Raw genomic sequence first — 16,256 nt, forward strand, 5'->3', positions numbered from 1 at the left:
ATCTCTCTCAAATTCAGCAAACCATCATCTCAAGGTGCTTCTCTCCCAAAAGCATTTTGAAGATGAGCGGCACAGTCTTGCGGAGAGAGAGAACTTTTTAAATCATAAAAAGTCCATTTTCGTTGCGTACGTAGAACCTTGATGTGTGATAAAAAACAATTGACAATTGATTTTCCGCCAATTGTTTTTTTATTACTAAGAAGGTTTCAACGTTTCGAAAAATATAACATTCGAAATACAAATAGTTCCGATTATCTAGAAGTGCAAAACTTTTAGTGTGCCCCATGTACAAATACACGCGATTTAATCTTTTAAAAGTGTTTTATTTAAATGTGTAACACTCGCGTTAATCAGAGAAAATACAAAGATGCATATGCGAAACATTTAATTTACGAATGTTAAAGTAGTCTCTCTGAAATTAGTCCATGTTTAACAACTGTATTGCAAAAGCTATTTGAAAATCGAATTCTTTTCGGAAATTGTTTTTTGAACATTTTAAATACGATACTGACTACAATTTACATACAAAGTATGTGTATTATTCATCATTTTTTTTTTATGTATTTTCCTCTTAGGTCTAGTCCCTTAAAAATGAAAGGAAAGGAAAGTTTTTTTTTTCACTAACTAAACAATGTAGTATGAGCCACTTTAGTTACGATGTGTAACTAAAGTGGCTTGCTTTTGATACGCCAAAAAACCTAAGTTATTTTTAGCTTCCGAAAAAGTACAACTCGTCACCCAGTCTGCATATAGCCCCGACCTAGCACCCTGTGATTTCAGTATTTTCCCCAAAAACAAAGATTTGATGAGAGGTTTCACTTTCACCAATTCCGAAGTGGCAGTGATAGCGTTCAATTAGCACGTAGAAAACATGCCTTCAGATCTGCAGTTGTCCTCCTGTTTTAAAAAACGGTTCGATCGCATGAAAAATGTTTAAAACATAATGGTGAGTGTTTTAAAAAGCAATAGACATACATATTTTTGTAATTATAACATGTATTTTTAAATTACGCAAAACTATTAATGAGCCCAATGTAATAACCATTATATCATCACATTAATTTGTATTGATAAAACAAAGTCATACTCAGCTATAAGAAGTCTTACGATTAAAGTATAGATATAAGTTTATATAGATGATGCATGGTTCTTGTCTGGTTCTGCGCAGGCCATCTAAAACTGTATGATATTATATTGAGTAGGCTTAGTTAATTTGTTGTATGATTTTAAACATGGGTTCGGAGTTACTTACTGGGTTAGGAGTGCTCTGTGAACGGCTGGATCACTTGGTGTTGCGTAGAGACGTCGCTTCATTGTGTGTCTTCTACCGCATTTATCACGGGGAGTGTTCCGAAGAGCTGTTTAACCTGATTCCTGCCGCCGAATTCCACCTTCGCACGACACGCCACAAGTTAAGATATCATCCCCACCATCTGGATGTGTGGCGGTCCTCCACAGTGCGCTGTTTCCGGGACGATACGACACGGGTACCTTCAAAAAAGCCCGTACACCGTCCTTAAAGGCCGGCAACGCTCTTGTGATTCCTCTGGTGTTGCAAGAGAATGTGGGCGGCGGTGATCACTTAACACCAGGTGACTCTTACGCTCGTTTGTCCCCCTATTCCATAAAAAAAAAATAACTTGTCAGTTCTTCTTCCCACATCAAAGCCCCTTTACGAACTGATGTAGATTTCATGACGTTTTCCAAGTGTTGTTGCAATATGTTATGTCATTGTCACTACCTATGGTAAATAAATATATTTATACTAGCTGACCCGGCAAACGTTGTTTTGCCATATAAAGTATATTTCACGCGATAGTTTTATAAGTAATAAAATATTGCCTTTATTATAGCCTGTACATCATTTTGTTCTACTGTCAATAGTTTTTGCAGCGCACGCAAAAATAGGTTTTCGATTTTACACCTTGCGTTACAAAATAGCAATTTTATTACGGATCCCTAATTTTGAAAAAAATAGCCTATAGCCTTCCTCGATAAATGGACTACCCAACACTGAAAGAATCATTCAAATCGGACCAGTAGTACCAGAGATTAGCGCGTTCAAACAAACAAACACTGCAGCTTTATAATATTATATATATATTAGTATAGATTTAATATCTTATATCTTTAAACGAGCAATTCTTGTATATATATATATAATCGCGGAAACGGCTCCAACGATATTAATGAACTTTAGTAGACAAGTAGTTTCGGGGGCGATAAATCGATCTAGCTAGGTTTCAATTAAAAAAAATGTAGTTTTATCCGTGTTTTAACGAGAAACAGCTGCAATAACATTAGAATACAAAGGTAAATTTCGCCACTATGTAGAAGACTGTAATAGCTCAGATGGGACATTGGGTGATCCGAAAAGCAGAAGACCCCGATTCGAATCCAGATGTCCTATTACTTTTTTTTTGTTCAAGTCGTGTACATTCTTAAAAATCCAAACAAGGCTCGGTCGTCCAGATATTAACTAGTAATATAACTCGCCTTTCCCCTTTTAAATCCTAGTACGTAGCATAATTCTTAGTAGATTCTTTATATGTGAGTCAAATTATGTTTAGGCCAGTAAAAACGAGTAAGTTGAAAACAGTTGTTTTCTGTTATAAAATGTTGATCGTCGACGTCAACAGTTCCAACAAACATTATGTCAAGGTGCTCTATATTTAACGTCCGCTCCACTAACCAGCGCACGTCTTTTAAATATTTCACTGATTTATTTCTTTTATACAGCTGCTTACATCAAACTCTACTAAATGTGAAACGTGTAATTAGACTCTCTTACATAACATGGTGCCAATTGGCTGTTCCTTTTAAACTTACCAAGATCTAAGCTTATTACGGTTTATTTTTCTTAATACCTTCATTATTAGAAGGATCTCTGCATATGGCAAATACTGTGTGGCAAATATAAAATAACATATGTAGGTATCAGCCACAGTACAGTTTAAACAGATTATCTGTTCTGTGGTATCAGCAATACCATACCATTCTCACATCCTGTTGCTGGATATTACTGAAATCCGCACCAAAATTTAATTTTCCACGTCTGACCCTCAACGAACAAAGAAACCACCTTCACGCGCTCATGCGAAGCAACTACTGCAATGGTAACTATAGCTTTTAACTGTTCCCATTACAGAACAATGTCTGTCGGGTCAGCTAGTAGCTATGTAACAGCAATATAAGAGAAGATAAGACCATCAATTTGTTTAAATTAATCTCGTAATTGTATAGGTAACTTTATAATCATCGTTCAATACCTACTCTGTAGCGCACGAAAACCGAATCTAGATCCATTACCAAAATCGAAAGCCGAAGTTTCGTCCGAAACGAAAGAACGACGAACTTATCCTATATAAATCCTATTATCATAGTACTTCGGGTCCGAATAGTGCGGACGGATTTCGATTCGGAACCATAGACGTAACCATAAAAAGAGAAGTTGTAGTGACGACCTTATTAATCTCAAACAACGAAAAAGTAAATGTCAAGAGAATTTGGGAGCAAGGTAAATGAAAGACAAAATGTCTAATCGCGAACTTCGTTTCGATGTTCGGATCCGAAACACTTTCGTAATAGGAAATTGTACGATTCGACAACCGAAACTTCGTATTTCGATTTTGATTATAGGGCTCCTGTATAAAAGGAATCGCTGTTTACTAAACTTTAAGTTTAAGTTTGTATTAAAAAACTGTTTAAGTGGGTTGGCATCTTTTTATGAGAAGAAGTGACGAGACAGCAACACGTCCACCTGATGGTAACTTAGTGATACGCTCTGCCCGCCTATTACAATGATGTGCCGCTCAGGATTATACGAAAACCCAAAATACTGACCGGCATCACAATTGCGCTCGGCACTTTGACACATAATATGTTTAGTTTCATAATCCCAGTAATTTCAGCGACCTTCATACAGAAATTGTAAATAGTGCTTGCACACCAACTGCTTGATGGCAGAAAAAGGCGCCGTTGTGGTACTCATAGCCTGTGCAAAGAAGCCTCGCAGTGGTGAAGATGATGGATCTATGATTATTTTGTTATGTTTGTCATTTCAAGCTATTGGTTTAGAAGATTGTGTCGCCGGTGACTGCCGTATCTTTTGCATCAATACGTGTAGGTACCGATTTTTTATTTTTAATAGGGTTATATATATGGCATACCTAATCATATTGAACACTAAGATCCTCCAGGTTTTCATATATTGTAACTGATCGCAATATTTTCCATCCTTTAATTCAGGAAAGAAATCAACAAATGTTTCAGACACTGCTTTGTCTGGTATTGTATAACCGTAAGTAATATAAATACCAGAGAGTCTTAAGTTGTTTTTTTCAAACACCGTAAAATTAATTATCTTCGTAACAGCACTGTCGGACGCGATGTTCCTGGTTATATTTAGTATGGCTATTTGTTGACTATAGAAGAGTATTTTTTTAACTTTAATCTTTGTAAACATTTGAAAACCAACGAAAGCTGACAAATCAAGTTAAACTTCACTTCACGTAGGTTCATTAAAAGATGTTACACTTCAAAATAGGAGTGCTTTTCCTTACAGCAAGCTCAAAAATTCACAGTGCGGACTCACTGTTAATTACTAATTCATTTTTCTTTGGTTGTATATGATAGATGTATTGCTAGAACATTAATCTGTATACCCATATTTTCTTAAAATATTTTATTTTCTTCATCTCATTATTTAAGTGTGTGGCTTGTTATCACAATTTTTTTTATTCTATTCAATTATATTCTTAATAGAAGAACATAAATAATAGAAATAAACTTGACAAATTAATTTCTAACGAAAAAATAAACAGTACATAAATACTATTGGAAACCTGGACTTTATTCATGGATTCTTGGAAAACTTGTTTTCTTTTGTTTAACTTTTGGCCGTTCCCAATATTCAATCTATCTCCTACTTGAGATAAAAATCGTAACTATCTTTGACTTTTCTGTCCCAATAAACTTAACGATGGTAACTCACTTTATCCGTACACGCTGTCTATCAATGGGTCGGTCAATGTATAACCAGGGCACCTATTACGAAAATCGAAATACGTAGTTTCGGTCCGAAACGAAAGAACGACGAACTTCGATTTAAATCCTATTACCAAAGTACTTCGGATCCGTATAGTGCGGACGTAATTCGTTTCGGAACTATAGACATAAAAAAATTGTACAAAGATGATATGAATGTACATACTTATATTACCGGTAAATCGTGCCAAAACCGATAACAAATTAGAAATTTACAAATAAGTTTTTCGTTATGTTAACATGTATTTAAATAATGGAATTGCTTTATATTCCGTTTAAGTTATCTATTTAAAAAATAATCCTATTTTACTGCAAGAAAATATGCTTTATTAGTTAAATTAAATTTGACGTATCATGTCATCTATTGCATTATATTTTTATTTAGTCTGTGGTAGTTTAACATACTTTCGCGGTTTTTTAGTTTAAATTTTTTCTGAAGTAAAGTGAAAGTTATATATATGTGAGTAAGTATTATTTAGAATAGAATAGAAACATTTATAGTGGCTTTATTAGTATAATCTCTTCACAAAGTTTTTCAAATAAAGTATGATTATGGCGATAATTCATAACAATTTAGGGAATCAACCATCGGGAATTTGTTTATTTAATAAATATTGCCGGAGTCGACGTCGCTCTCTTGCTCTTTCAAGGTTTTCTTCGTACAAGAAGACCTCTTCGTACATTAAAAAACGTACAATTTTATAATAAAATAAATATGTTTTATCTAAAACGAAACATATAAGTCTGTCGTTAAAAGTGACGTTGTTGTTACGACCATAACAATGTCAAACAACGAAAACGTATGTGTCGAGTGAATTTAGGAATAAGCTAAACGAAAGACAAAATGTCTAATCTCGAACTTCGTTTCGATCTTCGGATTCGAAACACTTTCGTAATAGAAAAATGTACGATCCGTCAACCGAAACTTCGTATTTCGATTTTCGTAATAGGGCTCCAGGGATAGAAGTTCGTATGGAAATTGCAATTCACGCGTCCCAATATAGGGCGATAAGAATGACTTATCGGGCATATTGGGACAGCTTCAGATTATTCACAGCTAATTACTGATAGTAGTAGGTAAAAATTTATCTCTATCTGTAGATAGTATATTGGGAACGGCAGTTAGTTTCACATATTCTACAATCTCTGGCTATTCTAACACCTTAGGGCTGGCAACGTAATTCTAAGACTTCTACAATTGTAGATGTCGTTAGTCTGCGATTTGTTTAAATTTATTGATGATTTTTAAATAAAAAAAGGTGGTAGGTTTAAGTTATTGAATAACTTTAATTTTTACTCCTTTTTAGGGTTCCGTAGCCAAATGGCAAAAAACGGAACCGTTATGGATTCGTCATGTCTGTCTGTCTGTCCGTCCGTATGGCACAGCCACTTTTTTCCGAAACTATAAGACCTATACTGTTGAAACTTGGTAAACAGATGGATTCTGTGAACCGCATTAACATTTTTACACAAAAATAGAAAAAAAAAAAAACAATAAATTTTAGGGGTTCCCCCTATACACAGAACTGAAAGTCAAAAAATTTTTTTCATCAAACCCATACTTGTGGTGTATCAATAGATAAGTCTTCAAAAAGATATTGAGGTTTGTAACATCATCTTTTCTAAATAGTTTGCGCGAGACACACTCTCTAAGTGGTAAAATGTCCCCCTCCCCCTGTAACTTCTAAAATAAGAGAATGATAAAACTAAAAAAATATATGATGTACATTACCAAGCAAACTTCCACCGAAAATTGGTTTCAACGAGTTTTTTTAAATCGTAAACCTACAAGAACTTTTATATTATGTTACGTGCTGTTACGGAACGATACGACATGGGACCCTTCAAAAAAAGCGCGTACACATTCCTTAAAAGCCGGCAACGCTCCTGTGATTCCTCTGGTGTTACAAGAGAATGTGAGCGGCGGTGATCACTTACTACCAGCTGACCCGTACGCTCGTTTGTCCTCCTTTTTCCATAAAAAAAGCAACCCTTCATGGGCGAGTCCGACTCGCTTTGGCCGCTTTTTGTTTTTTCCCACCTTAGGTGATTCTTATTGGCTACCGGCTTTAGTCACGCCCAGCGTTAGTAATATATAATGATATACAGAATTAGGTCTGTGTAGTATTGTCAGTTCATCGCGTGCCGACTGTAATTGTTTGGTGGCTAGCCAACAGTAACACAGCTTTATTCGTGTAACTTTCTCCGCTCAAACAATTTGACATTCACTTATAGCGAATTAATTACGATCTATTTATACCTTAATGCCAATTGAATTACTTGCGGCAAGTATCTACTCTTTCAGTTATGTAGCAACCTGTACTGCATAACAATTTATTTTACTCCAAGGCTTGTTAATCTCAAAGTTAATTTTTGCTTTAAGTATTTACCTTGTCTTTTTGTCATAATTTAATGATGCCACAGATTGGGAATGAAGCGATTTAATTGTACAATATTACTTTGTAAATATTTTTTTTCGATGAAAAAAAAGGCTGCTGAGTTTGTTGCGCTCGTTCTTCTCAGGTTTGAGGCATTCGTTTTGGAATGGGTAGTAGTTTTTGACTTTAAATATGTGATGTCACATCCTATTTTGAATAAAATTAGTTGAATTTGAATTTAGTGAGAAAACATTGAATAAAAACAAATTAAAGCATATAACGTTCTTTAATATAAAATGTGAATGGAAACATTAATTAAAGATCTGCCACTAAGACCACGGGCAACTGCATATGACTTTTTTTTATTGATTTTATTCGAATACGACAAAAAATAAACCACATTATTTAATTATAAATTAGAGTAGGTATGTATAACTATTATTATTTTATGCAAGGAATAATAATAATATTGACACACTTCTTACACAAATTATCTTGCCCCAAATTAGGCATATATAGCCTTTGTTATAGGTTGCAAGAAAACGATATATTTAATACAATATACTTACTTAAACATATATAAATACATACAAACATACAGATAAACATACATAAATACATATAAACATCCATGACTCGGAAACAAACATCCATATTCATCATATAAATGCTTGCACCTACCGGGATCCGAACCCGGGACCTCTAGGAATAGAACGATGTTGTTCGGGTTGATACCAGCTGTCGAATTCCATCACCGGACATTACGTCAAATTGCTTAATTCCACCACCACTTTGTGGAATAACGGTAATTTATACGCGGCTGTCATCCGAAACCAGACTTAGGGATTTTCAAGAATAGAGCATACTACCTCAGGGCGACACTAAATGCCAATATTTTCAAAATTCTTGGGTGGAAAACAGTTTATATGCTTACAATCCTCGTAATTCACTACTAATCTGAATAAATGAACCTACACAAAAAAGTACAAGCTATAAGAATAACTTTTCTGAGAGAAGTACCAAAAAAATGCGTCACGCCATGCCAAAATACTTGTTCAACTTCAAAGAAAAGTGGTAGTTCAAAAAGGCTCGGCAGTGTTAACTATAACCAACAGCAAGCATTAGCAACCTTGGGAGGCTCCTTTGCACAGGATGCCGGCTAGATTATGGGTACCACAACGGCGCCTATATCTGCCGTGAAGCAGTAATGTGTAAGCATTACTGTGTTTCGGTCTGAAGGGCGCCGTAGCTAGTGAAATTACTGGGCAAATGAGACTTAACATCTTATGTCTCAAGGTGACGAGCGCAGTTGTAGTGCCGCTCAGAAGTTTTGGGGTTTATCAAGACTCCTAAGCAGCACTGCATTGTAATGTAATGGGCAGGGCGTATCAATTACCATCAGTTGAACGTCCTGCTCGTCTCGTCCCTTATTTTCATAAAAAAAAAAAAAAAAACTACAAATAAGACTTAAGGATATGTGTAACAGGATTAAGTAGTGTTCATAGCTCGAAATGCTATACTTTCACGACAAAACTTGTCTAAAAACACCATGTTTGCGTGTTTTCTGCTTACTCTTCGCCTTAAAGGTCGACGGTATCTCTTGACTCCTCACCCCTGTTGCGGATGTCCATGAGTGATTGCCTAACCCATTACCCATCACGAAATCCTCTTGCCCGTTTGCCCTCTCTTTTATAATAATATTATAATCATATATTATACATAAAAAATATTATAAATTAAATAAAAAAGCGATATCCGTTTACTGACAGGTGTTAAAAAACCTAGTTTGATCGTAAGTCCTGTTACAAATAATATTGCATTTATTTTTTATGACAGAATGTCATCTTATTAAAACTTATATTATTTTGTATTTATTTATTGAAATCTAAGCGTTAAATCAAATACAATCCTATTCAAAACTTCCTTTGGCTTCAATGCAGGCCTTTAATCTGTTTTCCGACGAATGGATTCACGCACTATTCCCATGCAAAATTTTGTCAGTGATTTTTCTATAGATTTCTTAAGTGACTCGTTAAAGCAGGCCGTGTTACTTAAAACTTAACTCGTTACACTTTTCCGAATTTCACTCTTTTTTCACAAAAATGAAGGATTGGATTTATAACACACACTGTCAGTACATACACGAGAAACTCCTATACGCTCATAAATATATAATAATCGGCAATACTCGAAACAAACATAAACTTGCAAGATCTTTTAAAGTGGATTGTGTTATATTTTATAATAAACTCCCATTTGATATTAAAATATTACCTATTAAAAAAATTAAATGTATCGTAAAAATAAATTAACATCTAAGGCCTATTATAATGTGAAAGATTATTTCAATGATAAAGATCGAATTAATGTTTTAATGAATATTGTTTTACTCGTTTGAATATTATTGTAACTTTTGTACTTCATTCTGACTTGCACCACAGACCATATAAAATTTTACAGTGAATAAAGATTTTTTTGAATTTGAATTGACACATCCCCCACCAATCCATGACTGAAGAAAGCAGATGATCACGTTGCACTTTTCTGAGCAACTGTGAAGGTTCTAACTATGACGCTTGGAGATATGAACGTTAGGGTTGCCAAGCGTACTCTGAAATAGAGTATTTTACTCTATATCATGTTAGCTTACTATATCATGTATAACACTAATAGAGTATGCTAAAATACTATTTTTAACCCACTTCAAAAAAGGAGGAGGTTCTCAATTCGTCGGTTTTTTTTTGTTACCTCAAAAGTTTCGCCTGGGTGAACCAATTTTGATAATTCTTTTTTTATTTGAAAGCTGGTGCTTCCCGAGTAGTGTCATTGAAATTTGGTCCAGGTCTGACAGTGGAATCCATGAGAAAACCATAAAAGTCTTAAAATTTGCTGTACATACGTATAGCAAAGTGGATGATAAATTTACGAATAACTCAATATCGCGCCTACCGATTTCGATGATTCTTTTTTTATTGGAAAGGATAAACTTCAAAGATAACTAGAATAAGATTAATTAATGAGGTTGTATACAAATACGCAATTATTTTTATACTTTTTAGTGCACATTATATCTATTGTTTTGGAATAGTGTTTTTGAAGGCGGTTGTTTTTTTTGTTAAAATTTTTTTACACAATGTTTACTATACTAGTGCTAGTCATGTAATATTATGCAAACCCATTATCATAAACGTCAACTATTAATAATTGTTAATGCGTTAATGAAAAGTACAAAAAATACCATTTTCATTATTATAATGAAAATGGTATATACGTGGGTAACACTGAAAATGTTTAGAACTGACCAGTTAGAAACATTGCTAAAGAATTTTTTTTTGAATTTGAATTTTAGAATTCTTTGGTAACCAAATGTAGTATATTGCATTCATTTGTCATTTGTTTTGTGAATTGGCGGCAAATCTAAAACTCTTGTTACACATGAAAATGCGCTAGCGTATAAAGCCTAACGCGAGAAAATTTTCGGTCAATGATTTATTATGACTTTCGTTGTGGGCTTACTCAACAACAAAGTTATGATAGGCTGCGATTAGCATTTCTTAATGAAGCCCCATCTCGTGCCAGTATTTACAATTGGTTTAACGAGTTTAAGCGTAGACGTAGCAATCCCAATGATGATTCGCGTGAGGGACGTCCTTTAACAGCGACTACTGAAGATAACATCAGTGCTGTGCGACGCATGATAGAGGAAGATAAGAGAGTGACCTATCAGCAGATACGGGCAAGCCTAGGCATTGGTATGAGTCAAGTTCAAAAAATATTACATGAACATTTAGGCGTCAGGAACCTTTGTGGATGGATTCCCCATACTTTAACCGACTACCAGAAACACCTTCGCATGGACTGGTGTCGCAGTAGTATCCTCCTTCACCACGACAATGCTTCAGTGCACTCCGCAAAACAGACTGTTGAATATTTGACTATGGCAGATGTCGAGATAATGAGTCATCCGCCAAACAGTCCTGACCTGGTGCCTTGCGATTTTCATTTATTCCCAAGAACTAAAGATCAAATTCGAGGTATTTATTAGCTTTAAGAGCCCTGAAGATGCGGTGAAAGCGTGCGAAAATGCCATAGAAGAGACCCAGAATAAGGAAGAATGGGCCCACTGCTTTTCTCGATTGTTCCATCGAATGCGAGGATCTGTAGAGAGGAACGGAGATTACTTCGGAAAGCGATAAAAGTATTGGCAACTTTCTACATTAAGCCGTTTTTCATTTTCTAAACATTTTCAGTGTTACATATACAAAGAAAAAGGTCTTTGTTTGAGGCTCCATCACGCCTAAACCACTTATCGTATGGACATGAAACTACCACCATTCCATGCGAAATTTATCCTAGATGGTTTATGGCTACTTATTATTATTTTTTAATTACTTATTTTTCAAATTCCAACGTTCCTTCATTAATTTATCTCCTTTTAAAATTTGCCCAGCAAAGCTGGCGGGAACGGCTGGTAAAATATAAAATAAATGATAGTCTTTTTGTTAGTCCATACCCTTTATTTAACCTCCTTTGAAATCATTTATACTCTATTTATTCTAATAAAAGTTGGCAACCATAATGGTTATTTTGCTTGATTTAGTGCTCTCTAATTATTGTGAAAATTGATATTTCTGTACTATTCTCCTACGTATTGGTACAGAAAGTATTTTGATCGAACGACTCTCTTTAGTAGTGATTGATGTAGGGTATTTCCTGGATCTGTCCATTGAAGATACGCACCAAAACCTTCTGGTCATCTTGATGATACACGAAATAGTCCTGGCGGGTTTATCTACATTACTTGTGATATTTTTTTTGTTTCTTTAATGGATTTTGGCGACATCTAATATAAATAACTTTATACTAAAATTAAGTTAAATTATTCTACTATTGTAAGAAGACTTCATAGGACTAATAATAGCATGCGGTTCGATATTCGTAATAATAATAATTAATCACGATCCGTAACAAGTATTTCCAATTGTTTGCCTGGTTTTACTATTATTAAGGTTTTTAATACACAAATTTAGAAAAATAAATTAATTTTGTAATAGCACAATTTAAATACGTGCAAAGGTACGCGAAGCTTATTATAAACTTTACAATTCATTATAAATTTCACAGTACAGAAATATGTATCTAGGAATCTCCAGCGTTATATAAGATAATTCACGTGTTAAACTGGGAAATGGAATCTCGTAATATGTAGACGCGCTAGAAGGATTGCGCGTTATAAGGAACACTAATGTACTCATCTATACTAATATTATAAAGCTGCAGTGTTTGTTTGTTTGTTTGAACGCGCTAATCTCTGGTACTACTGGTCCGATTTGAATGATTCTTTCAGTGTTGGGTAGTCCATTTATCGAGGAAGGCAATAGACTATGTTTTTTATTTTTCAAAATTAGGAATCCGTAATAAAATTGCTATTTTGTAACACAAGGTGTAAAATCGAAAACCTATTTTTGCGTGCGCTGCAAAAACTATTGACAATAGAACAAAATGATGTACAGGCTATAATTTAGGAAATATTTTATTACTTATAAAACTATCGCGTGAATTATACTTCATATGGCAAAACAACGTTTGCCGGGTGAGCTAGCACGAATATAAACTGACACCTAGCAGAGTTGTCTTTGAAAATGAACGATAGTTCCATATCCACTCTGTGCAAGGCACAATCACTATAATTCTATTTTATTAGTCACCTCATTCCATTATTATGATGTAATATTAACTTTAAAAAAAAGTAAATTGGCGGAATATTATCTAAGTTGCTAACATAATAAACAGCTTTCAAAGGTTTCTAACTTCAATATTTGTGGTTAGTACAGTAACATAAAGAAATAAAGATTTTTTTATGAGAAAAAGTGAGGAGATGTATGGCCTTTCTCCTGATGGTGAGTGATATGCACTGCTCATTACACTGGGTTTAAGACAACCTGTATGCTTGATACTTCTATTTTATTTTTATTCTATTAGGAAAACTTACAGCTAGCTTATTAACAAGTAGGTAAGTATGTAATTAAGTACTGAAGGCTAATTACAAATTTTTATTTATAGTTATATAAATAAGATTAAAAATTAAAGCAAAGGAATTATAATATTAAAGAGGTCAGGAAAGTAACACTTAAAATAAATTAGGTTAATCACACGTATGTTATTAAATAATTTATTATAATGAAAGAAAGGTATTGCTTCGCTTGGTTATTCACGCACGTTTAAAAAATATATCACTTTAAAGTTTCTTAAGGCCATGTACTGGCGTATTAAAAAAGTCGACATCTATTTCATTAGAAAGGTTGTTATAACATCTGCATGCTCGTAACATAAAATTATTTTTTCTATAGTTGCACTTTACGTTAGGGACATGTAGAAAATTGGGCCTATAGATTGAAGAAATGAAACACTAAATTTGCATACTATTATAGTATTTCTATATATTTCGCGAATCATTTCTTGAATAAATTGTTTTTCAAATAATGACAAAATAGATACTCTACCTTACGGCATAATGATATTTTAATATATTGTTTTAGGATATAGCCAAGAAAGTTGGGGACGATAAAGGCCTCTCTGAACACCTTAAACTACCAATACAACGAATCAACGACTATCAGCTTCTTCTTAAGGTAACATATTAATAAATATCAAATAATAATATAAGCCTAGTATTATACTTAATGCTCAACAATCTACGGGTTACGATACTTTCGCACGTGTAGCTAAATTTCTCAAGCATATCACTAAAGTGCTATAAATTTTAATTACAATATATTTCAATCTTAACACTCCTTTATATAGTCAAGAAACGTGAATATTCTATAGAAATGACTGGTTTTAGGAATTAGTGAAGTATTCGAAACGTCTTGGAGACGACTGTACTGATCTTCAAAAGGCGTTAGAACTATTTCTTGGAGTCCCGAACCGCGCCACAAACAACTTATTCATCGCAAGTATCGAAGGATTCCGCGGTAACATCTACAAACTTGGTAGACTGCTTACTCACGATTGGTTCACTGTTGAAATTCAAGACAGAAGTAAAGAGAGATACCTCTTCCTGTTTAAGGCAAGACTACTGATCACAAAGATAAAGAAGATCGATGAGGATCGATCAGTTTTTGTCTTGCAACATATCGTCAAGGTAATTTTTTTTGTGTAACGTTAATTGTATTTTGCATAACAGGTTGCTTAATTTTTCATTGAATTAGTCCCTATTGTTTGTATATTTTCTGTGCCAGAGTGTTTGTGTTATATTTTGCTTACATTTCGTTGAAAAATAAGTCTATAAATAAAACTCACTGTGAGGGTCCAATTTACTAAATTTACCCATAATATTTCATTTGATAATCGAAGAACTATATTATGTTTGTAAATTACATCATTCTTTTTAATTTACAGCTACCAGATACAGAAATCAAAGATTATCCAGAAACTTTAAAGTTTGAACTTCATGAAAAAAGTTCTCCATTAGTAATTACTCTTAAAGCACACAAAGAAACAGTTAAATCAACTTGGCTTGCTGAAATTAGACAATACGCAAGTGATCTTGGTAAGATATTTAATGAGTATGAATTTTAATTAAGCAGGAAAATATAATAAATATACTATACATATTTTTGTGTTTTAGTTGCTTTAGCGGAACACGCTGCCGATGATCTTCAAGTTTTACCTCAAGAAGAAGAATTCCTGGAACCAGAGGAAGAAAGTAAAAAGAGGGAACATACGGAAGACGATCAAGAAGACCGTGTTGATAAAAAAATAAAAATTGAACAAGCAGAAACTGCAGTCATAAACGAGGAAGAACAAATTAACGTTTCAAAAAACAAGAGAAAAGTCTCTGTTAAAAGTGAGGTTGTCAGCAAAATATCTAAAACAGAAGAAGTAGTTGACAAAATCAATGAAAGCAGTAGAGTTGAAGAAAAAGTCACTGCTGATTTAGAAACTAAATCACTTTTGACTCAAGAAAATTCTGAATTTAGTGAATGTAATACGATCACATCTCAGTCACAAACTACACAACAAATATTACAAAGTGCAAGTGAGGAAAACAAAGCAACAGGTGTGCATGAAATTTCCATTTCCAGAGAAGTTTCAGCCCAAACATCTGTGGACGTCCAGTGTACTGAAATATCATCGCAAGATTCAGTCGAGGAAGTTATAGATACAACGTTTAAAACACAGTCTAGTGAAATTCAAATAGAATCAAGTGAGTTTAATTTATCTACAACTCATCGAAACGCTCAAGAAATTGAAATAGTCTCATCGATACAATCAAATCAATTAGAAGAAAACACATCGGCTGCTACTAGTAACACAACAGAAAATCAAATTATTGAAACCGCTAATATAACTAACCAGGTTAAGCAAGGGACAACAGAGAATCTAAATTTTACTGCAAAAAATCCAGACGATACTTCAAAACATGAAGCTTCCATTATAGAATCTACAGAAAATAAATGTGATTTAAAACAAGTATACAATAGTAAATCTAATTTACATACCGAAAAAAAAGAATTGATATCCTCAACGGGAACAGAAAAGGCTAAAGCTGAACTTTCCCAAACTCAAACTTACAAAGATAGTGAAAACGCGACTGATAATATTAACAAAGAAGAAGTTATCACAAGTTCAGAATTACTTGAAAAAGACCTTAAAACAATTCCTAAAAACGAAAAAGAAAGCTATTTAGAAAAAGATTTGATTAAAGATCAAACTGTTCAACCAGAAGAAATTGTTCAAGAAGAAATGTCGTCAAGATATAGCCGCTCTTCGCGGCTTTCTGGAGGTAAGCCATATATACTTATTAAATTTAATTAAATAAGGGAATTG

General features: G+C 33.9%; 1 protein-coding gene across 12 annotated transcripts in view; it reads left to right on the plus strand.

The window, feature by feature from the left end:
* Positions 1–16,256, plus strand: part of LOC126976252 (obscurin) — a 195,640-nt gene that overhangs the window by 119,719 nt on the left and 59,665 nt on the right. For all 12 annotated transcript variants that reach the window (XR_007731873.1, XM_050824484.1, XM_050824486.1 and 9 more), the window contains 4 exons: positions 13,964–14,056; positions 14,269–14,568; positions 14,826–14,976; positions 15,055–16,212. Coding sequence is in view for 11 of the 12 variants with exons in the window: in XM_050824484.1 (XP_050680441.1) it covers positions 13,964–14,056; positions 14,269–14,568; positions 14,826–14,976; positions 15,055–16,212 (1,702 nt within the window). In the remaining variant the exon portion in view is untranslated. The remainder of the gene's footprint in view (positions 1–13,963; positions 14,057–14,268; positions 14,569–14,825; positions 14,977–15,054; positions 16,213–16,256) is intronic.

The sequence above is a fragment of the Leptidea sinapis genome, chromosome 40, assembly GCF_905404315.1.
Source record: "Leptidea sinapis chromosome 40, ilLepSina1.1, whole genome shotgun sequence".
Classification (NCBI taxonomy): domain Eukaryota; kingdom Metazoa; phylum Arthropoda; class Insecta; order Lepidoptera; family Pieridae; genus Leptidea; species Leptidea sinapis.